At 44.8% G+C, this 24,126-nt stretch overlaps 1 protein-coding gene across 1 annotated transcript in view; it reads right to left on the bottom strand.

Moving 5' to 3' along the window:
* The window catches only part of LOC124625742 (proclotting enzyme-like), a 92,891-nt gene that overhangs the window by 44,358 nt on the left and 24,407 nt on the right, over window positions 1-24,126 (bottom strand). The window contains exons 4-5 of the mRNA XM_047149192.1: window positions 14,245-14,357; window positions 12,004-12,133 (exon numbers count right to left, since the gene is read on the bottom strand). Of these exons, the coding sequence (XP_047005148.1) occupies window positions 12,004-12,133; window positions 14,245-14,357 (243 nt within the window). The remainder of the gene's footprint in view (window positions 1-12,003; window positions 12,134-14,244; window positions 14,358-24,126) is intronic.

Genomic DNA, 24,126 nt, shown 5'->3' with positions numbered 1-24,126 from the left:
TTTGGATGTTTTTCTTGAATAGTTAGAAAACAATGGCCTCTACCGAAAATGTATACCAGTACAAAATGTAGCTACGTTATATTTCCTACAGAAAGGTCATATTTATTTTTTTCTGTAGGACTAAAAGTTTGCACTTAGCGAACGAGAGGATATGAAAATTTTGTGTGTGGTATTTGAAGGCATTGCAGGTTGCATACAACACATCGGTAGCGGCAGCTGAATCTCCATGTGTGCACCCATTGCGCCAACATCTGAGGGCTGGTCATTACCATTGTGGTTCTCCCCTTGCTACCTGTAACGGTCGTTCGTTGCAGCCTGACAATTCAGGATCCGTTTACCTTGAGACTTTCTTCCTTCTTGTTGAAGCTACTGTCATTTTTGTGAATTTCTATGGCACCCCTGAACAAACGGGCGTGGAAGCACTTCTCCACACCGAGAACCTGCGTATCGGTGAATTTCAATATGTGGCTAGAGTCGCACTGTGCGTTTGCGCCACGGCCGACTCTTCCACTTCCAGAACACAACAGCGTTTACCCTGAGGTGACGGAAATCATGGGGTAGCAATAAGCACGTATACAGCCGGCGATAGCATCGCGTACGTAAGGTATAGGTAATAAGTGCATTGCGGGGCTGCCATTTGTACTTACGTGATTCATATGAAAAATGTCTCCGACGTAGTTATGGCCGCACATCGGGAATTAACAGACTTTGAAGACGGAACGGTAGTTGGGGCTAGACGCATGGGACATCCCATTCGGTAAATCGTTAGAGAATTTAGTATTCCGAGATCTCCAGTGTCAAGAGCGTGCCGAGAACCGAGATTACCAAATTCCAGGATTACCTCTCAACACAGACAACGCAGAGGCCAACGACCTTCACTTAACGACCGAGTGCAGCGGCGTTTGCGCGGAGTTGTCAGCGCTGACAGACAATCAACGCTGCGTGAAATAACCACAGACGTCAATGTGTGGCGTACGACGAACCTGACGTTAATGGGCTATGGCAGCAGGCAACCGACTTCAGAGCCTTTGCTAACATCACGACACCTCCTGTAGCGCCTCTCCTGGGCTCATGACCGTATCGGTTAGACCCTAGACGACTGGAAAAATGTGGCCTGGTCAGATGAGTCCCGATTTCAAGTGGTAAGAGCCGATGGTAAGGTTCGAGTGTGGCGCAGAGCCCACGAACCCCGACGCAAAGTTTTCAACAAGGCACTGTTCTAGCTGGTGGTGGCTCCGTAATGGCGTGGGTTGTGTTTACAAAGAGTGGACTGGGTCCTCTGGCACAACTGAACTGATCATCGACCCAAAATTGTTATTTTAGGCTACCTGGAGACCATTTGCAGCCATTCATGGATTTCATGTTCCCTAACATGTCATCAGACAACATTTGTTAGCGATTGTTTTCAAGAACATTCTGAACAGTTCGAGCGAACTCTTTGGGCACCCAGTGCGCCCGACATTAATCCCATTGAAATCTTATGGGACGCAATCGAGAGGTCAATTCGTGCACAAAATCTGCACCAGCAACACCTTCGCTATTACGGACGGGTATAGAGGGAGCATGGCTCAGCATTTCTGCAGCGTACTTCCAACGACTTGTTGAACCCATGCCACATCTAGACGCTGCACTATGCCAAGCAAAACAAGGTCCTACAGGATATTAGGAGATATTCCATGACTTTTGTCATTCCAGTGTGCATTCGATGATTCTGGTATTGGTGGATAATGTGGTCATTAAAACATATACTTTTCCACATGTTCACGTTATGCAGTATATACCAGACACTGCGAGTGGGTTTCATTTTTCTTTTCCGATCTGTGTTACTCTCTGACCTTCTTTGTTGATTTATAAATGGTCTCTCCACCGTGTACGCTCAATGTACGGCGCATGTATGGAGGAAAGGCCGAATCGGACATTTCTTCTTCCAATGAAATTGTCAAAAAATTTCACTGCAATGACATTTCTTTTTAAATCTCTGAGGTATTACAATAAATTGTGATGCAAAATTTAATTTTTATCTGCTGTTGTCATAGACTTTTCATTTTAGCTGCCAGTGATTCTTGGTGAGAATCTTGGAATCTATGTTCTTTGATTGGAGTGGAATATAATTGTGAATGATATTTTATGATTCTGAACGAGTTGTCTGAAATTCGTTCACAGCTGAAGTTTTTTAAAATCAGTCAAACAACTCGAAATTGTTAAAAGTAGGTGTGTAGGTCGAACTATCCCAAAAAATATACTTGAGATACCCAAGTATCGCAAAGTATCTAGCTCGCGTCACTAACGTATTAATCATACGTCTTTTCTGGCTCGGGTGGTGATTGAAACTTTGTGTAGGCAACGTCCCTGTATGTTGGTTTTCAGTTCACGCTGTCGGGAGAATACCGTATGACGTGAACATGCACTGAAGTCTGTGTTGAAATGATCGACCGATCTATCAGCACCAGGAACATCGAACATAAGCGGTATTGCAGGTTGGGCAGTGGTGGCGCACGTGGTATGTGACGCCGACCACAAGATAAAGTCTGCCGAAACGCGGGTTCTCATTGTGGAGAAGAGATGCCAAGTCTGTTTCTTCAGAGAGCCATAGAAATTCCAAAACGTGACCATGGTTTCCAACAAGAACGAAGAAATCCTCAAGCTAGATTCCTACGCTGCAGTGAACTGAGTGACAATGGAGAAAAAATAAGACAGATGCATTATCCAATTGATAGCCACTGTTTCGTGTAGTGGTACCCACTTTAATTTGAAATTTCCAGAGGATCCAATCTGTCTTGATCAATACACTGCAAACATGGATGATTTATTGTTCTGTCAGTACACTAATTTGTATAAATCTACACACCCCATTACTAATGTATTTGGTTTGTTTCACTGGACAACATATCTGAAAATGACCATTACTGACAGAAAAAGGTACCCTACGGATACTTTAATTTGCAGTAATTGACTGACGGTTATATGAACAATATATTTGCATCCTGTATCAGTTTGTTCACACAAGCAATGTCACACTTCATAATATTAGCAATGCGTCGAAGCACTGTTCTTATTATGCATTTTTTGCTTGTTTCCCTTTCAGTGGACACACCTGACAGTAAGTCGAGGCCGCGGTAGGTTGTAATGGCCTGGAACACGCATTATTGTGGGATCGACGACAAACTGCCTTTTTCGGAGCTGATCATTTCAGTATTACTGGGCTGACTTAAACACGTAAGATTGCTATAGAAAAAGACAACTCCCAAAGTCCATTATCCACTATTTATATAATACTGGAATGTTACATACAAACATCAAAAAAAGTTTTGCATCACACCGGTTCCCAGAACTCCTGAAGACAGACGTTGGCTGTGGATGTTGTATCATAGACACAGTCACTTTGACTGTTCAGAGATGTCACTAACCCCGCCCAAAGATGTAAACAACCACGCACGATCAGCGCCTATTAGACGGAGGGGCTCCGACAGCCGATGAGTTCCAGTCATTCCACCTGGAAGGAGGCACAGGGTTCGTGTTGTCTATAGTTCAACAAGGCCTAGACGGTCAATACCGCGGTTCGATCGCGTCCGCATTGTTACTTTGTGCCAGGAAAGGCTCTCAACAAGGAACGTGTTCAGGCGTCTCGGAGTGAACCAAAGCGATGTTGTGTACCCTTGATGACTGCACGACACAAAGCTTTACGCCTCGCCTGAGCCTGTCAACACCGACATTGGACTGTTAATGTCTGGAAACATGTTGCCCGGTCGGACAAGTCTCGTTTAAATTGTATCGAGCGGATGGAGACAACCTCATGAATCCATGGACCCTGCATGTCAGCAGGGGACTGTTAAACTTGCTGGAGGCTCTGTAATGATGCGGGGGATGTGTAGTTGGAGTGATATGGGACCCCTGGTACGTCTAGATACTACTCTGACAGGTGACACGTACGTAAGCATCTTCTCTGATCATCTGCATCCATTTATGTCTATTATGCATTCCGACGGACTTGTGCAGTTCCAGCAGGACAATGCGACACCCCACACGTACAGAATTGCTAGAGAGTGACTCCAGGAACACTCTTCTGAGTTTAAACACTTTGGCTGGCTACCAAACTCCCCCGACATTAACATTATTGAACAGTCTGGGATGCCTTGCAAAGTGCTGTTTGCAAGAGATCTCCACCCCTCGTACTCTTATGGATTTGGGGACAGCCCTGCAGGATTCATAGTGTCAGTTCCCCCCAGCACTATTTCAGACATTAGTCAAGTCCCTGCCACATCGTGTTGCCTGACTTCTGCGTGCTCTTGGGGGGTTCCTACACGATGTTAGGCAGGTGTACGAGTTTCTTTGGCTTTTCAGTTTAGATACAATTCAGTTTCTAAAATATGTGGCGTCTTGCCTCTGCGTGGGATTAAAAGGCAACAAAATTTTAATTAACTCAGTAGCGAGTTCGGATGTGAACCGGGCCTTCATAGAAGCTTTAAACCCTCCCTCCCCCTCTGCATCTAGTACGCAGCGATATGTTTCTGCAAGAAATTCATTGGACCATGAAAAAATGGCACAGAATATTTTAATAAGTGTGACTTTTCCGGTCATGAAAATTTATATTTCATTGTACTGTTCTTTTCCTACTTATTGCTGTGAACGTCAGTTACTGAGTTGGTTAGAATTTATTGCCTCTACTATTTACGACAGAAGGAAAGATAGAATGAAAGAGATACAAGAGAATTAAAGAAATGTACTGTATCAGTTGGTATGTTAGAATAATTTCTACCAAGTAAGATTGATTCGATGCTAGTAGCCTGCGTTTTGCTGTTTTATGCATGTGCAAATGTAGTTTCGCGCACATGTAAGTTGCGATTTGAGAGACGAGAAGCTGCCATTCGACTGAGACCTTACTATACAGTTCTGTTTCTAACATGAAATTCGTAATATTCTTCACACTTTAAGCCTCAGTTGTTAGCAGTGATGAGGAAGAAATTGGCGTTCAGCTGTTCATATCAATAGAGATTCTCAATAAATGCTTAGTAGACGTTATGGACACCGTAGTAAAGTGTAAGCGCGACCTTGGCGTCCAGCTGACCGGTGACAGCTTTCACCCGGACTACTTTGTCGTCTGGAGGCCAACTGAGCATCGAGCTGTAGAGATATGCACCAGCCGCTAAGGTGTCTCAAGTGGTTATGAGAGAAAAGAAATTTGGATAGTCCAATTTCATGAATGCTGAAGTTAATTACCTGCGATCGGAGGACACATCAGGTTTTCAGGATGCTGTGACAACCAGGTGAGCCGGCCGAAGTGGCCGAGCTATTCTAGGCGCTTCAGTCTGGAACCGCGCGACCGTCGCGGTCGCAGGTTCGAATCCTGCCTCGGGGATGGATGTGTGTGACGTCTTTAGGTTAGTTAGGTTCAAGTAGTTCTAAGTTCTAGGGGACTGATGACCTTAGATGTTAAGTCCCATTGTGCTCAGAGCCATTTGAATCATTTGAACAGCCAGATGAGTTACTGATGATAGCCTTCGAGTATTGTGACAAGGAGTTTTCAACTCATGTTTTGGAATGGGGAACATTTGCCGTTATGAGTATACCATCACTCGCTGTCCTTTTCCTTTTGCAACTCTCTAGAAAATTAAAATACGAGAAGCTGACCAAGACAATGAGGAAGAAAGGAGCAAAGGAGTAGTTGCTCCACGGCATTTCTCTGCAGTTAGGGAGAACTTTTGAAAACGAAATTAATTTATAAGTATATAAAAACATCTAAACTAATAAAATATTCCCTGTTATTATGCTGTGATTCGATGGACTTGACACTGAAACCAAAAGTTTCGTTCCCATCTGCCGAGGATATTTTCAAGGGGGATCATAGTTTCTTCGAGTGTCCGATTCACACCCTGGGTCGCTACTGACTGCAGCAAAATTCCGCTTACGCGAGCTCCCGCGCAGTGGTGTGACGTCACATGCTTTGAATACCCGGGCGGAACTGGCCGTTGTCGGTAGCCGTCGTGAGATGTTGCTGCCACCCAGTGGTGAAAGGCTGGAACACATCTTATTCAGCCACGGGATCCAGATGTCATTCAATTTCACGCCCTCCTCCTTCCCACTGAAATTCTTGGGGTGTTTTGTAATCTATAGGGCCTCTCTGTATAGCTTTGGATGATGTCCGCTTGTGGCTGCCAGTACTTGAGTCTTATCAAAAACGATCAGGTGGTCTCTTGGTTGCAAAGCATGTTCTGCAACAGCTGCTGTTTCAATCTCTCCCCTTCTACAGTTGCCCTTGTGCTCTTCTAGTCATTTTTTGTCACTTCTTTTTCTTCTGGTTTTTGGTTTTTGTTGGGTTTTAATGTGAAATCATTCTACACGGCGTAATAGCCCGGAATATTTTATAAAGTATGACATTTCCCAACGTGAAAGTTTACATTTTACAAAAATGTCTAGTTCTTAAGAGTTCAAATACCTGCCAGAGCATCTTAATTTTTAATATCCTTGGGGAATGTACCACAGTCATTCAAAATTACTAAAATTAATTTTAGTTTCCAATATTCGGCAATTTTCGGTTTCAATACACTTGTCACGCTGTAGCTGCAAGGAACGGACCGTAAATTTTTCGCAACATTGACAAAAAATGACAAAATTATAGGCAGTGACTGCTAATTAGTACAATGAATAAGTAAAAACTTTCTTGACATGCGTGAGGACAGGATAAAAAATGGTTCAAATGGCTCTGAGCACTATGGGACTTAACAGCTATGGTCATCTGTCCCCTAGAACTTAGAACTACTTAAACCTAACTAACCTAAGGACAGCACACAACACCCAGTCATCACGAGGCAGAGAAAATCCCTGACCCCGACGGGAATCAAACCCGGGTACCCGGGCGTGGGAAGCGAGAACGCTACCGCACGACCACGAGCTGCGGACAAGGACAGGATATCAACCTGACGTAAGTCATGCTTTCTTATCATACGCTTTGGTGACTTGTCCTCACGCATATCGAGTAAGTTTTCACCTGTTCATTGTACCAACAAGCCGTTATTGCTTCCAATTCTGTCATTTTGTCTACACCTGCATCCCTACTCCGCAAACCACCTCACCCTGCGTCGTGGCGTGTTCTTTGAGCAACACTGTTACTTTCCCCTTCTCCTGTTCCAGTCGCGAATGGTTCACGGGTAGAATGTTTACTGGTAAGCGTCTTTGTGGGCTCGAGTCTCTCTCATTTTACCTTTATGGTCTTTTCACAAGATATGCGTAGGGGGAAGCAGTACATTGGTTGACTTTTCCAGGAAATACACTCCCCTAACTTTAAGAATAAACCACGCCGAGATTCAGCATGTCCCCCTTGCTGCGTCGGCCATTGGCGTTGGCTGACCACCTACGTGACGCTTTCGTGCTTACTAAATGAAGCAATAACGAAACGCGCTGCTCTAGTTTGGATCTTCTTTACTTCCTCTATCAATCCTATCTGGTGCGGATCACAGAGGAGCAATATTCAGGTATTAGTCGAACGAGTGTTTTGTAAGCTACTTCCACTATGGGTGGTCTACATTTTCTGCGATTAGGTCTATGTGGTTGCTTCACTTTAAATATCTCCAAACGCATACATCTACCCATTTTATGAACGTAACTGCTTCAAGTATTCGTTCTTCAATCACGTAACCATACAATAACGGGTCTTTCTGCCTATTTATCTGGAATACGTTACATCTGTTTGTATTAAGGATCGTTGGCCAATCTCTGTACCAAGCGCCGGCCGTCTGCAGGTCTTCTTCGATTTCGTTACAGTTTTATACTGACGTGACTTCTCTGTGCACAACAACATCACCCGTGTATACTCACTGAATTTTCTGTTTTATCGCCTAGGACATTTGTATATACTGTGGAAAGTAATGGTCCTATATTACTTTTACTTCTAAAGATTTCTCTCCATTATGAATGACATATTGTGTTTTGTTTGCGAGAAGCTCTTCAGTCCAATCACACAGCGGATTTGATATTCCGTACTCTCGTATTTCGTTTATTAGACGGCAGTGGGGAACTGTATCGAACGCCTTCCGGAAGTCAAGGAACACGGCATCTACCTGGTCGTCGGCGTCTACTGTTTTCTGGGCCTCGTGTGGGAACAGAGCGAGCTGGGTTTACATGATGATTCCTACACAGGAGATTTTCGGTCTTCAGAAATGTCATGATAAGCGAACATATAAAGTGTTCAAGAATTCTACAATAATTCGATATAAGAGATATAGGCCTATAGTTTTGGCAACTTTGCATGTAACCGTCTCCTGCTCCTTGCAGCTACCACTTAACAGTGGGGGAATAGACGAAAATGGCAAGTGAGAAATAAACAGTCAGTGGCGGAAATGTTGTCATGTTAGGGACTTAATTATTGTTTTTCGTGCTGTTCCCGACTTGTTTCTAGTGAATAGTGAATATTATCTGTAACAGAGTGAATCGGTATTAACTGATGACCACAAACATTCTAAGTGAGCAGATGGGAAAAATATACACTTAAATCTTTTCGAGGGACCTCTGATATCTCTCATTTTCTTACAAGAGTCATTTCCCCTTATGTAGGTGGGAGCTAACAAAATATTTTCGCATTCGGTGGAGAAAGTTGAGAATTGAATTTTCGGGTAAGATCTAGCTGCAACGAAAAACGCCTTTGTTTTATTGATGCTATTCCAAGCCGCTTATAATACGCATGACATTTCGCGATAATACAGCAACGCTTCATTGAACTTCCTCGATATCCTCCGCCAGTCCTGCCTGGTAAAGATCCTATACATCAAAGTAACAGAAGAGGACGGACAAGCTAGTACATTTGTTGCAGCTTCCAAGTATTCTGTCTTTAAAACTCAACCTTTGGTTCGTCTTCCATCCAATATTTTCATTTTCTTTGTAATGGTTCCAGTTTATATTGCTTCTATCCACTTGAATGTATCAAAGTCTACAGCCTTACATTTTTGTTAAGAGGCGTGTTTTTTAAGTAAGTTCCATTTGAATATAAGTACACAACGAAAGGTTATTTCAAAACAGTAAATTTATTTTCAGAAAGTACATACTTCACTCTATTTTTCGACATAGTTGCCAAGTGTGTTCAAACACGTATCATACCTCACAACCAATTTTAAAACACCCTCTTCATAAAAACTTACCGCCTGCTCCGATAACCAAGAGCTCACTGCCGGGGTGGGTGGTCTGAAACTTCCCAGCCAAAACTGCCCAGTAAATCGTGGGTCTGACCTGCAGAGCGAGGTCTTGCATTGCCATGGAGAAGGACAATTCCCTCTGTCAGCATGCCACGTCTTTTGTTTTGAATCGCTCTGCGTAGCTTTCTCAGGGTTTGGCAGTATGCTTCTGCATTAATAGTGATTCCTCATTGTATGAAGTCAACCAACAAAACACCATGTTTATCCCAAACACCGACGCCATGATTTTGCACTGGGACTGAGTCTATTTGGCCTTCACCTTTACAGGCGAGTGTGTGTCTCCATTCCATGCTCTGTTGCCTCGATTCGGGCGTGATATGCGGAACCCATGTTTCGTCTCCAGTTACGATCTGACTCAAGAAGCCGTCACCTACTTCATCATAACGAGTCAAGAACTTCATTGCACACTCAAATCTTTGGTTTTTGTGGTCCTCTGTTAGGAGTTTCGGGACCCAGCGGGAACACAGTTTCCTAAACTTAAGGTGTTCAGAAACAGTGTTGTAAAGTACTGATCTCGACATGTCAGGAAATTCGTTTGAGAGACCTGTTATTGTGAAGCGCCTGTTCTCACGAATCCTTGCTTCAACTAAAGCCACCAAATCGTCCTTAATCAAAGAAGGGCGACCGGAGCGGTCCTCATCATGGACGTTGTCGCGGCCATCTTTGAATTCTCGTATCCACTACATGACAATATCACCATACACTTCGCAAATCTGTCGATGAATTTCTGCAGGAGACAGGTTCCTTGTTGACAAAAACTGTATCACTGAGCGAACCTCACACTTGGCGGCGAGTTGATGGTCTTAAACATTTTGAGAGCAAAGAACAGAATCGTGCAGGTTAGCTACAGAGCTGAAACTGAGCACAGTTGTTCCCGAGGCAAGCCGGTACACGACGCACGCGCTCGTTGCGGTATGCGCGCGAACTACTAGTGTCTACAACAGAACGGACCTTACTTAAAAAACACACCTTGTTTTTATTTATTTTTCTTTATGCCTCTCTTCAGGCAAACGATCTTAAAATGTCTAAAACGTATTGCACTTTTTACAAATCGTTAAAAAATGAATTTTTTCACAAAATAAAGATGGAGAGCTGCCTTGATAAAAGATAAATTGGTGTGCATGTGTTTATGGATGGGATCCGCCTTTAGCAAAACACAGTTTTGTTTTATATCCCAAACATGTTTCACTGCAGTTGCAGTGTCATCAGTGGGCTTTCATTTTATGGCTGTGAAACATAAAGAATGTTCTTTACTGTTTGTACACATGTGGATATTAGTTCTTAAAATTGTAATTAGAATTTTTTTTGAAGAACACATAAAATTATGTATTCATACCTTTTTATATAACATTCTTTATGTTTTACAGCCATAAAATAAAAGCCCACTCATAATGCTGCAACTGCAGTGAAACATGTTTGGGATATAAAACAAAATTATGTTTATCTAAAGGTGGACTCCATCCAAAAACATATGTATTGTTAAAGCAAACATGGGCAAAAAAGCTTCAACCTCTAGATGATAAACAGCTGATTTTTTGATCGTTTAAGATTTCTGTCAGAGACAGCAAAGGACCTGGAAGAGCAGCTGAACGGAATGGACAGTGTCTTGAAAGGAAGATATAAGATGAACACCAACAAAAGCAAAACGAGGGTAATGGGATGTAGTCGAATTAAATCAGGTGATGCTGAGAGTATTAGACTAGGAAATGAGACGCTTAAAGTAGTAAATTAGTTTTGCTATTTGGGGAGCAAAATAACTGATGATAGTCGAAGTAGAAAGGATATAAAATGTAGACTGGCAATTGCAAGGAAAGCGTTTCTGAAGAAGAGAAACTTGTTAACATCGAGTGTAGATTTAAGTGTCAGGAAGTCGTTTCTGAAAGTATTTCTATGGAGTGTGGCCATGTATGGAAGTGAAACGTGGACGATAAATAGTCTGGACAAGAAGAGAATAGAAGCTTTTGAGATGTGGTGCTACAGAAGAATGCTGAAGATTAGATGGGTAGATCACATAACTAATGAGGAGGTATTGAATAGAATTAGGGAGAAGAGAAATTTGTGGCACACCTTGATTAGAAGAAGGGGTCGGTTGGTAGGCCATATTATGAGGCATCAAGGGATCACTAATTTAGTATTGGAGGGCAGCGTGGAGGGTAAGAATCGTAGAGGGAGACCAAGAGATGAATACACTAAGCACATTCAGAAGGATGTAGGTTGCAGTAGGTACTGGGAGATGAAGAAGCTTGCACAGGATAGAGTAGCATGGAGAGCTGCATCAAACCAGTCTCTGGACTGAAGACCACAACAACAACAAGACGTTTACGCAGATGAATGAGGTGTTGAATTTATGTAAACTCCCAGGAGTAAGGATATCGTGGGATCTTAGGTGGTGTGTAGGTTTTATGGAGGTGTATGTTTGTTTGAGGAACTTCGGAGGGTGTTGAGGGATGAGATACTGAAGCAAGCCTGAATGACGGTGGAATGGAGTGACGAGGACGGAAGCCTTTGTGCTATTTATCAGGTAATCGAAATTTAACTGGATTTTTTTTAGTACTCACGTGGAGGACTTCACACTTTTTATTGTTTAGGGTCAACTGCCACTTATCGCACTCTGCAGGTATCTTGTCTAAATCGTTTCGAGATTCATATTGTTCTTCTGATGACTTTAGTAGATAGTATCTGCTAACAGTGTACGAGAGCTGCCCAGATCGTAGCTCTGTTGCAGCGCTTAGCGCAGACCTCCATATGTCCACATCTGGCGATGTCGGAGAGTGTGGCGGCCGGTAGGCGAGACGCAGCAGCGGCGCGGCGCGGTACTCACGGCTCGATGCAGTGCGCGGCGGTGAGCACGTGCGTCTCCGAGATGAGCGCGCCGCCGCAGAAGTGCTCCTCGCCGTAGCGGATCAGCGCCACCATCCATCGCCACTCGCCCTGCTCCGTCTTGCCGCAAGCTGCAAGCGCCACATCGTCCACTGTCACTTCCTTCTCCAAGGGCGGGGATAGCAACGGTTAAAAGGGAGGTCTGCAGCCGAACAGTAGCACTTACACCACAACAAGGTGGAAAAAATTGTGGATGGTTCATAGCACGGCGTTTACTTCACAACATACGACTCGTAACTCGCACTGTCTGATCACTTTATAGCAGCTTGTTTCCTGCACCAACACGACAGAGAGTGCACATAAGAGGTTGGAATAAGAGACACATACACTGCTTGAAGTAAAGCAGCCAGAAGAGGAGGCGGAAACGAAATTAAACTTCACTGTTTGAAAGAGTAAGAGATGGTATTCGATGATTAGAACATCTACATCTACACTCATACTCCGCAAGGCACCCGACGGTGTGTGGCGGAGGGTACTTTGAGTACCTCAATCGGTTCTCCCTTCTATCGCGTCAAATTTACAAAGAACTTGGCAGTATGACGTTGCAACCAGTCTGGGCGTGATGCACGCGGGGTTCAGCTCGGAAGGGTGTCATAAACCACCTACGTCCTCTCCCGAAGCAAACTAGCACACAGTTGTTGTCACTTGTCCTTGTCATCCTGGAAACTGGCATTGGGATGGGGTAGACGTCCGACCTGTTCCAACATGTGTTCTATCGGGGCAGGTCCGGGTACCTTGCTGACCACGGCCGCACCTCAACGTCACACGGACAGTTGGTATGGAGACACACGTGCCGTGCGTGAACGACCTTTGTCCTGTTGTAAAATGACACAATGGTACTGGCGCATAGAAGATAATACATGAAGACGAAGGGTGAAGTTGTGGCATCAGAGTTTGGTATAAGGCACCCTGGTCTTCGCATCTGCAAATTTACTGCATTTCCAGACTGAAATTTTCGCTCTGCAGCGGAGTGTGCGTTGATATGAAACTCCCTGCCAGATGAAAACTGTACCCTGAACCGATCGAGAGTCGAACTCGGGATCTTTGCCTTTCGCTGGCAAGTGCTTTATCGACTGAATTACCCAAGCACGACTCACGTCCCATCTTCAGAGCTTTATTTACGTTCAGTACCTCGTCTGCCACCTCCCAAACTTCATAGAAGTTCTCCTGCGAAACTTGCGGGACTAGCACTCTTGGAAGAAAGGATATTGCGGAGACGCGGCTTAGCCACAGCCTGAGGGATGTTTCCAGAATGAGATTTTCACTCTGCAGCGGAGTGTGCGCTGATATGAAACTTCCTGGCAGATTAAGACTGTGCGCTGGATGATTCTCGAAGTTGGGAGTTTTGGCTATCGTGGGCAGTTGCTCAAGCGAACGAGATACCCAAGCACGACTGACGACCCATGCATTTCGTTTGGACAACAATGGATTGGTCACGGCGTTCTTGTTCTATGGCCGATATGATCGTCAGCATTATTCCAGTGGCCTTCTTCTGAAGACCCTTGAAAAGCCTGGTCTACGAGACTTCGGCCGTCCTGGTTGGCACAGTTGTCCCAGGTGCGGAAGTAGTACGCCAAACTCCTGGGCTTCTGTCAGAGTAACTCTGAACTGACCATGTTGGTCGACATTTTGAACAGTTCCTGAAACGGAACAGTTTTGCTTTTGTTACGTACTGTAACTGTACACTAACAGAACATATGAAACCACTGTGATAAAAATATACCTCTTTCATCTGACGGTTGTTGCATTGTTCTGTTTTGTACGTTTTGATAATTGAATATTACATTCTTTTCACCGTTGTGGAGATATTTTCACAGAAACTAAGATAATAGCGGTAAAAAATTGAATAAATTATGGTTACGTTATTATTCTGTGACGGGCCATCAGGACGTCATAGGCTCATTACACCAAAATACCCAGAAAACGCTTCCGAACAATGTACGCACCACCATCTGTTCTCGTAGGTCTGCTGTAGTACTGTCTTCTAATTGCCTACAACTGTTTCACATTTGCTATAGAAATGTTTATTCGCAATTCAAGGACCAATCTTTGCTGCATATTAGCCATAACATCTTTAAAACAAATCTTCCTTGATCTTCCGTTAGTAGTTTTTCTACCATGCGTCAGCACACTTATCTAAAAGAAAATATTTAGAAAAACGCCGTCAGTAGACAGCACTTACTTGGGTTGTTGAGCCTCGAGACGATTTCTTCCAGTGACGGCGGGGACCCGTCCCCTGGCAGCACGGGGCCGTCCTCGGCGGTGGGTTTGTCCGGGCAGCAGATGCCTACAAAACTGCGCGCCAGCACAGCCACAAACATGTCATTGTCAACGACATCTAGGGTATGTTCAAGGCCATACACATTTGCAAGAAATATAAAGTAGAGCCTGCAGCACTGTACAGTGCACGGTCTGAGTGTCGTCTGCAAACTTGAATAGATTGGCAAGATGCAGATAAAATAAACTACCATTGCGTAAATCACTGCATGTCTTAACAGTAAATGTAATTTGAGGATTCTGCCTTCATTCCTCCGTTACCAATAGAGAGAGCTGGACAAAGTGTCCATGGCGGGAAAAGTGGCTAATGGGATCCTGAGGGCTATAAGATACTGGCCTTAACGTAACCTCTATGGAGGACCTTGTCATTAACGCGTTTGCTGTGCTGCTCTTCGGACTCATAAAAAGTTTCGCGGATTTTAGTTATACTGATGTAAGGTAAAGTGTCAGTTTGCGCATTTAATATTGAGAAGTAATGTGACTCATGTCATTTAATGAAATTGTGTTGAAAGTGTCACATCTTGACTCCGTAATGCTACTTTGGTTGGTTGGTTGATTTGCAGGAGGGGGCTAAACAGCGAGGTCATCTGGCCTGTGATCTAGGATGGTAGAAATCAAGGGAGGAACAACACAAACAGCACAGTCCGGTGAAGGAGAAGGGATAACGTGGGAACTAAGGAAAAAGGGACGTCAGAGCAGGACGAAGAGGAAAGAAGAGGAGGGAGGTCGGTGCAAACGGGAAGAGCAGGGGTACCCCAGAAATGCTACATGCGGTGGGACACCAGTACAGCCACCGATCTATCCCAACTCCCACACAATACCATTACCGCGATACAACAGGGATAACACAACGGGGAAGACGACACAAGAAAAAGAGAAACAAAACAGCACAAGAGACCAGTTAAAATGTAGGGAAAAGGCTGGGGAACCTGGCTAGTGTGGAGGGAATGTCAAGGCCTCCATAACCAAAGCCAACGCTAACTGAGGGATTCAAATTCCAGAGCAAACGTCAAGGACTTATACTTGAGTGCCCAAACCACTTTAGCGAAGAAACCGAGAACAGAGGTAAACATGCGAGGGTCATCCGCTGATATCCGAGGCAAGGAAGGTGGGAGGACGTATTCAGTGCGAAGGGCCAAAGGGTGGAGGCAGTGAGTGAGGACTGTTTAAAGAAGCTGATGGCCCCATAAATAGCCATCAATTCCACAGTAAACACCCCACATGTGGCAGGTATGAGATGGTGTTCCGTGCGAACAGAATAAACGAAAGCATTTCCTACATGATTGATAGATTTAGAGCCATTGATGTAACGTATACCTCGAAGAGATTATTGCGAAAAGTTTAGATGGGAAAAGAGGAATATGTATTGGTGGAAAGAGAATAGAATGTATAAGATTTGCTGATAACATGGTATTAGTGGCAGAAAGCGAGCGGACAGTGAATAACATGCTCAAAGATCTGAATGAAGCTTGTGTGGAATATGGGATGCAAATAAGCACAGCAAAAACAAACAGTATGGTCACCAGTATAAGACGCAGACTGTCCAATATTAAAATAGGACAATCTACCATTAGCCAAGTAAGTCAATTTAAATATCTCGGAAGCACGATAACTGAAGACTTGAGATGTAACCAGGAGGTGAAAACTCGAATTGCCATAGCAAAGGAGGCATTCAACAGAAAGAGGAGACTCTTATGTGGTAAATTAGATAAAGGACTAAGGAAAAGGCTTGGCAAATGTTTTGTCTGGAGTGTGGCACTATATGGGGCAGAAACATGGACACTGAGACGAGAGGATGAAAAAAGGTTAGAAGCATTTGAGATGTGGACGTGGAGGAGAATGGAGAGAATAAGCTGGATGGAAAGAGTGAGTAATGAAAGGGTATTGGAAAGGGTTGGTGAGAGAAGATGTCTGCTGAAGGTTGTAAGAGAACGGAAAAAGAACTGGTTGGGACAGTCACTGAGAAGGGAGTGCTTGCTAGCAGATGCTTTGGAAGGATTGGTTTGTGGGAGAAGACTGAGAGGAAGAAGGAGATACAAGGTGATAGATGACATAAAGGGGAGAGTAAATTATGCAGACCTGAAGAGGATGGCAGAGGATCGGACAGCCTGGAGAACTACCACGTGAAAACCTGCCTTTAGGCAGAACACTGATGATGATGATGATGATGTAAAGAACTGTAGCATCCTGAAACTCCTATAAAAATATTTGGAACAAATAACGGAATACCACTGGAGAAATGGAAACTTTCTGACCCCAGATGTGATTCATCCGAATCTGTGGCCGAGGAACTACCTGGAGGAGTGAGGAGGTGGGAGGAGTGGTCGGGAGAAAACGTAGGGAAGAGGAGAAGGAAGGGAGATGGAAGTCACGGCAGACAGAAGCGAGATAGAGCCCAACCAGTAAACCCACCAATGGGCAGGCAGTGGATGGGTGACAGCCCAAAGCCACAAAAAGAATAGAATGGCAGGGGTGAGCAGGGGAAGAGCAGATAGTGATGGCATAGGAAGCAAGGATCTGGAACCGCCGAATCGAATGGGGAGGGATCCTATCATCAACCAGAAGACTATCGACAGGGCTAGTGCGAAAGGCACTGTTGGCTAAACGGGTACCACAATACTGAACCAGGTCCAAATGTGCCAGCGTGGATGAGGCATCTGATCCATAAACTTGACAACCATAGTCCAGACAACACAAAACTAATGCCCAGTAAAGGTGGAGAAGGGTCAAATGATCTGCATCCCAAGACGTGTGGGCAAGGAAGCAAAGAATATTGAGTTTAAGAAAACAGGCAACCTTCAGATGACTCATATGGGGCAATGAAGAAAGATTGTTGTCAAAAAGAAGACCCAAGAAACAGAATTGGGAGACCATAGTGAGACGCTGGTCCTCGAAGTGCAGCTCTGGATCAGGATGGATCGCAGTATGGCGACATAAATGCACCACCATCGACTTAAGGGGAGAGAACTGAAAACCCTGTGAGAGTGTCCACGTGGAAGCACACCAGATGACATCATGGAGCTGTCGCTCCACAGAGGCCACCGAATGGTAGCTAGCTCAAATACAGAAATCACTCACATAAGAAGCAGCGATGACCAACGGTACAGCAGAGGCCACAGGTCCATTAATGACGACGAGGAAAAGAAGGACACTTAATATGGAGCCCTGTAGAACGCCGTTCTCCTCTGCCTGCGGTGCGCTGGGAACAATGTCAACTCAAACAACGACTGGTGGAACAGGAACTGGCGAATAAAACTCGGGAGGAGGACCCAAAGACCATACTCAATGAGTGTAAAGAGGATGTGATGCCGCCAAGCTGACGTAGGCCTTACGAAAATCGAAGAAAACTGCAATAAGATGGCGGCGCTGAGAAAAGGTCTGCCGAAATGCAGTTTCCAGTCAAAGCAGGTAATCGATAGGAGACGGTCCCTCCCAAAAACCTCACTGGTAAGGAAATAAAATATCCTGAGATTCAACGACTCAGATTAGCCAATGAGCCACCAACCGTCCTAGTGACTTGTAGGGGACATTGGTCAGGCTGATGGACTGGTAACTATCAAGGGACGACAGATCCTTGCCAGCCTTAACGACGGGAACCACAATGCTGTCTCTCCATTGAGAGAGGAGAATGCCTTGGAGCTAAATACAGTTAAACAGCTGGAGGAGATGTTGGCGTTATGGAGGATTAAGGTGTTGAAGTGGTGGTAATGGCCGTGCTCCACCATGCAACTGTCCGATGGTGAACCAGCCTCTCAAGTGGGGAACAGCAATTCTCCCAGTTCGGATTATCTTATTGGACAGATCACGGACAATTTCATCACTGCAACCTTATTAAGAGGCAGAAACACGACCTGAGACGTATACAGAGACCAATCAGCATGAGGGAAAGCCCAGTGGGGTAACAGAGTCATCGGGAAGCGAGAAGGGAACGAGAGACACTATGGGAAGCGGTCACTACCACACAGAGTTCATCACGTGGCGACTGGTGTAAGGAAGAAAGAAGGGGAAGGGAAGAGAGCGAAAGATCAGTTGTAGAGAAAGTGCCATATGTGGCACTAAAATGAGTAGGGAAACCATAATTAAGAAGGAACAGGCCATGCTCCACAAGAAATTGATCAGTGAGGGGCCCTTGACTAGATGAAAACCGCTGTCCTATAAAGGGTGATGGGCAGTAAAATTTCCAAGAGAAGGTGGGGAGAGGGAAGATGCTAAATGTGTGCAGTTAGGACAGCAGATGTAGGTGACCTTCAGGAGGGAGATATAGATTGGTGACTGTAGCCACAGAGTCCTAGAGTACCCCAGTGGCAACTGCTTCCAATGGATTAGGAAGTGGGATCCATGTACTAACAATATCAACATGGAAGCCTTCAAAGGGCTGACCCATTTCCGACAGAAACCATGGAACCCATAAAGTGTTGGTGAGTGAGTATCAGTAAAATGAGATTCCTAGAAAACGACACAAGATGCCAAGTAAAAGACAATTGCAACTTTGGGAAGTGACAGTAGTATCCATTACAGTTCCATTGAATAAGCACAGAGTGGGTATCCAAATGGGAGATGGATGAGCTGCAGCCAATCACGCTACTGCGTCACTGTCTGTCACCAAGGATGAGATGACACCCATAAATAAGAAGTCAGATCCAGGTGGTGAGGGGGCCACAGAGGGAAGTAGGCTTCTGCAAGATCTGGTACTGAAAGAGAGCAGGCGACATTGGGGCACACAGACTGTGTGTCCCATGGTCGAGTTGTGGTAGCAGGCATGAGAGATGCAGGTGGAGGAGTCCTGGGAGGGAGCCCCATTACCACTGGGCACCAAAGAAGATTGGCACTTTTCAGCTGGGGAAGGGGAGTGTCAACCAGAGGGGAAGGTATGGGAACCACTGGAGATGGGGAGAGGAGAGGCCGACTGGACTGGAGTAAGGAAGAGGAAGGAGGGCGAAAGGACATAACAGAGGCAAAAGTAGAAGTCTTCGACACAAGAAGAAATTGGTTAAATTTCTGATGACCCTCAGTGTAAGGTAAACGACCAAGGGACTTAAACTTTTGTATATTCTTTTCTTTTTTCTTTCTTAGAAGCCAGGAAGTCTGGTGAGCATGGAGAGTGATAGTCATAACAACACACATGGGTGGCAAAACACAGGGGCTCCCTTCATGGTGTGGATGTCCACATTCGCCGCATAGAGAGTCGACAGTACAGTGGGAAGACATAAACCCAAAATGCGAGCGCCGAAAACACCTCATGGCTGGCGGAACATACAGCTTCACATCACATTGATAACACAACTTTGACATTCTCAAGGAGGGTATCTGCCTCAAAAGCCAGAATAAAGGTGCCAGTATCGGTGTGATTGCCCTTATGACCTCTCTGCACACACTGAATAAAATGAACACCTCGTTATTCCAGACTGGCCCGGAGTTCCTCATCAATTTGAAGGATGCGTTCTCTATGAAAAATGACTCTATGAACCACATTCAAAGTCTGGCGAGGAGTAATGGACACTGGGACGTCGCCAAGATGATCACAAGCATGAAGGGCTGCAGACTGGGCCGTAGAAGACGTTTTGATCAACAGGGAACCCAAGACTTCACTTCGCCAAAATTGTCTTCAATATTTTCCACAAAAAGTAACGGGTTTGTGGCGATGAATATGTACCCGTCTTTCCTAGTAGGGACCAGGTAGTGGGGAAAGTGTTCCACCACAAGCCGGCCAGCCTGGCTCTTCTCCCAGGGTATAGCCAGGGAAGAGAAGGCTACAGGGTCATATAAACAGCATTCAATAATCCGTCACCAACTTAAGAGACAACCGTAGAAGTACAGCCACTTTTCTGGAGCTTGACACGTTTCATACCCAACGCATCTGCCCTGATATCACCCACTCCAATCAGGGGCTCTTCCTAAGGGCACCACCCAGCCACAGCAAGGGCCATTTGGCACGTTGGTCATTGCCGAGAGTTCTGATGATCCAGAATGGCAAGCAACCACTCCTAGCACAGCTCAGTTATCAGAAGTGCGATCATTGTGTTGTAGGGGGCTCAGCCAGACGGGTACATAAGAGCCCCACCACACAGACTGGCTACATGCGCTGGTGACATGGCAGGGCAGAGTGGGCTACAGCGGAGAAGGGAGGGAGGAAAAGAGGAACAAAGGGAGGAGATGAATCCGCTTTGTAAAAACTGAATTATTTAAAGTTCTTAATTTGATCCTAAGGTAATTGAACTATTCGATATTATACTTCAGTAATTGTAGATCATAATCACTCATTTATACGTATGTCCGTCTACTGCTACTTAGTTTAAAAAAAACTTTGCCCAGCTGTCCCATACATGTTTCCGTGATTTTCACCATTATCAAAGAGTTTCTCTCTATTCTACCTAACAGCACATTAGATGGTTCATGTTGCTTTTACCTTCTGCAGCACAGCTGGTAATTTAACTCATTTTGTCATTTGATTCTTCGTTGTTGGTGGTACTTGTTCAGAAAAACAAGGAAGCAAATAGTGAAATTTTCTGCAGAAAATCACCTCAAGATGTAGCTTTCACCCTCTACAGACCCTTCCAGCACAACGGACGTCACTCTCCGATGTCTTAACACATGTACCGTCATCCTGTCCCTTCTCCCTGTCAGTGTTTTCCAAACGTTCCTCACCCGTCTACAGCACCACATATTCAGCACTTCGATTATCATCTTTCCTGGTGTTGCCACAGTCCATGTTTCACTTCCATATTATGCTGTCTTGCAGACATATTTCCTCAAAAATTGTTTATATTTACACGACATGTGTATTAGTACGTTCTGCAGAAAATGATTAGCATTTGAATCACGTCAACCCGCGGGTTCAAGGTCAACATCGATATCAAGGCGCAACACCACCTACCGCTAAACCGTGCCTGTGGTTCTCGTTGTCGCTATAAACCGAAAGTAATGGACCAGTGTGACGTGAACAGACCTGCAGGATACCTCGCTCAAAGCATGCCGTCAAATCAATGACTTTGAAAGGGGGCGCATTATTGGCATGAGAGAATGTGACGCATTCATCAGGGAAACTGCTGCTCGTGTAGGACGATGTGTTTCGGCAGTGCAACGGGTGAGTACAGAATGGTTTACGGAAGGCACTAGAACGTGTTGAGATGGGTCAGATCGCACCACCCAGAACACCTCCTGAAAAGGTCGACACCTCATCCAAATGGCACTGAAGGACAGGTCTGTGTTCTCCTCGGCTCTGGCGCAAGAGTGAAATGGGTGCAACACACGGTACACTATCATGGGTGACAGTCCGTCGCCATTCATTACAGCGTGGATTTCATGCGTGTCATCCACTTATCTGCCGACCCTTGACGAATGTGCAGAAACATACTAGACGGCAATGGTGTAAGGAAAGACGTCACTGGAGACAGGAATGGCATCAGATAGTGTTTTGGGACAAATACAGGTTCTGTTTGTTTGAAAATGATGGCCGCATTTTGTTTGGCCGCAGACAGGGGGAACGACATTACAGTGACTGTATTCGCATGAGACGTTCAACGCCAACTCAAAGCCTTATGGTGTGAAATGCTATTGGCTACAACCACAAATCACAGTTAGTGTGTATCCAGGGCACTGTGACCAGTGTGACCTATGTGAATGACATCCTGCGACCCTTAGCCATACACTCTCTGCACAACACTCCAGACGCCTTTTTTTCAGCAAGACAATGCACGACCACATAATGCTGCACGAACACGTGCCTTTTTGGTGTCACAGGATGTCAGCCTTTTGCCCTGGCGTACCAGATTTGTCACCAATAGAAAATTTGTGACTGTGGTAATGGAAATGTCGTGTGGCTAGGGCCTCCCGTCGGGTAGACCGTTCGCCTGGTGCAGGTCTTTCGATTTGACGCCACTTCGGCGACCTGCGCGTCGATGAGGATGAGATGATGATGATTAGGACAACACAACACCCAGTCCCTGGGCGGAGAAAATTTCCGACCCAGCCGGGAATCGAACCCGGACCCTTAGGATTGACAGTCTGTCACGCTGACCACTCAGCTACTGGGGCGGACTGTGACTGTGGTGAAACGACGGGTGCAGTGATCTGACCCAATGCCAACCATCGCAGATGAACTTTGGAACCAGGTGAATACAGCATGGATGGCTATATCACAGGACGCCATTCGCGTCTTATACGAGTCGGTGGTGTCATGCGTGGAACAAGTTATCACGGCCCATGGCGGACCCTGGCCCTACTACGCAACAGGACACAATGCTGAACTGAGGTGACTGAAATGCTAATTATTTATGCAGAACACACTAAGGTACATGTCCTGAGAATGTGATCGTCCTATCTCCAATCGTTCAGAGTGTTCTGGTATTTTTTTTTTCTCTCCTGAACATGAGCGTAGTTATTTTGTTTCCAAGGGAGTAGACTACTTCGCGGCCTCCAAATTTGATATGAAGTTTCTCACTAATCTCATTTCTGCCACTCCTAATTACATTCTTCTTTCTTCGGTGTATTCTCAGTCCTCGTTCTTTACTTTCAGACTGTTCATTCTATTTAGTATCTCCTGTGTCAACCTTCTTTCAATGAGTGTCTTTCACCCTATAATTTAATCCTACTTTTGATTCTATCTTTCAATTCCGTCGTTGCTTCTTCGATATACGTATTCAAGAGTCTGAAAGAATGATTGCAACCTTGTTTAAACTCCTCATAATCCTACCACTTCGTTCCTCGTCTCCCACTCTTATTCTTCCTTCCAGTTTCTTGCACATATTGTGTTTTACTCATCTGTCTCTGAAGCTTATTTCTATTTTTCTGAGAATTTGGAACATCTTGCACCATTTTACATTGTTGAACGCTTTTTCGACGTGGGCAAATGCTATGAACGAGTCTGTGTTTTTCTGAAGTCGTGCTTCGATTATCATCGCAACCTCAGAACAGCCTCTCTGGTGCCTTTACCTTTCCGAAAGCCAAACTGATCGCCGTCTAACAGACCCAAAGTTTTCTTTTCTATTCTTCTGTATATTATCCTTGACAGCTACTTGGAATCACTGTGTTCAGCTGATTGTGCGATAGTTCTCGCACTTATCTGTCCTAGCTATCTTCTGGATCGGTGGGGAAGGTATTTTTCCGCATGTTTGGTGTACGTCTGGAGACTCATATGTTCTAGAAATGAACTATATTAGTCATTTGGTAGTTGCTTTCCATAATTATTTTAGAAATTCCGCTGGAATTTTATCCATGCTTTCGGCCTTATTTAATCAAAACACTTTCGAAGCTCAGTTACTCCCTGACTCTAATACTGGATCTCGCGTCTTCCATACTGACTTCGATTTTCTCTTCTGTCACGTCACCAGATGTTCCTCTCACTCGCTCCCTCGTAACGGTCTTCAGTGTACTCTTCCCACCTATCCGCTCCCGCCTCGGCGTCCGACAGCAAAATTCCTCGTGCACTTTGTGAACACGTTTGCTTTTAATTTCAATAAGGGATTTTGACTCTTCTGTATGTAAATCGGTGCTTCCGACGACTTTTCTATTTCTTCACATTTTTCCTGTAACCGTTTAACCTTAGCTTCCATACGCTTATTATTTATTTCAATTCTAAGTGACTTACATTGCTGTATTCCTCTGTTTCCATGAGCATCTTTGTAGTTCCTATTTTCGTCTATCAATTGAGGTACCGTACGGTACCATAGAGAATTTCAAATCCACACCATCATTTCTCAGTACTTCAGTATTCGAATTCTTTTCACGTTGATTGTGTAGGGCGAGTCTCTTCAACTTCAGCCTGCTCTTCATCATTACTAAACTGTGG

This window comes from Schistocerca americana, chromosome 1 (genome assembly GCF_021461395.2).
Source record: "Schistocerca americana isolate TAMUIC-IGC-003095 chromosome 1, iqSchAmer2.1, whole genome shotgun sequence".
NCBI classification, from domain to species: Eukaryota; Metazoa; Arthropoda; class Insecta; order Orthoptera; family Acrididae; genus Schistocerca; species Schistocerca americana.
The sequence above is the reverse complement of the archived record's forward strand: the minus strand, read 5'-3'. Positions and strand labels throughout refer to the sequence as shown.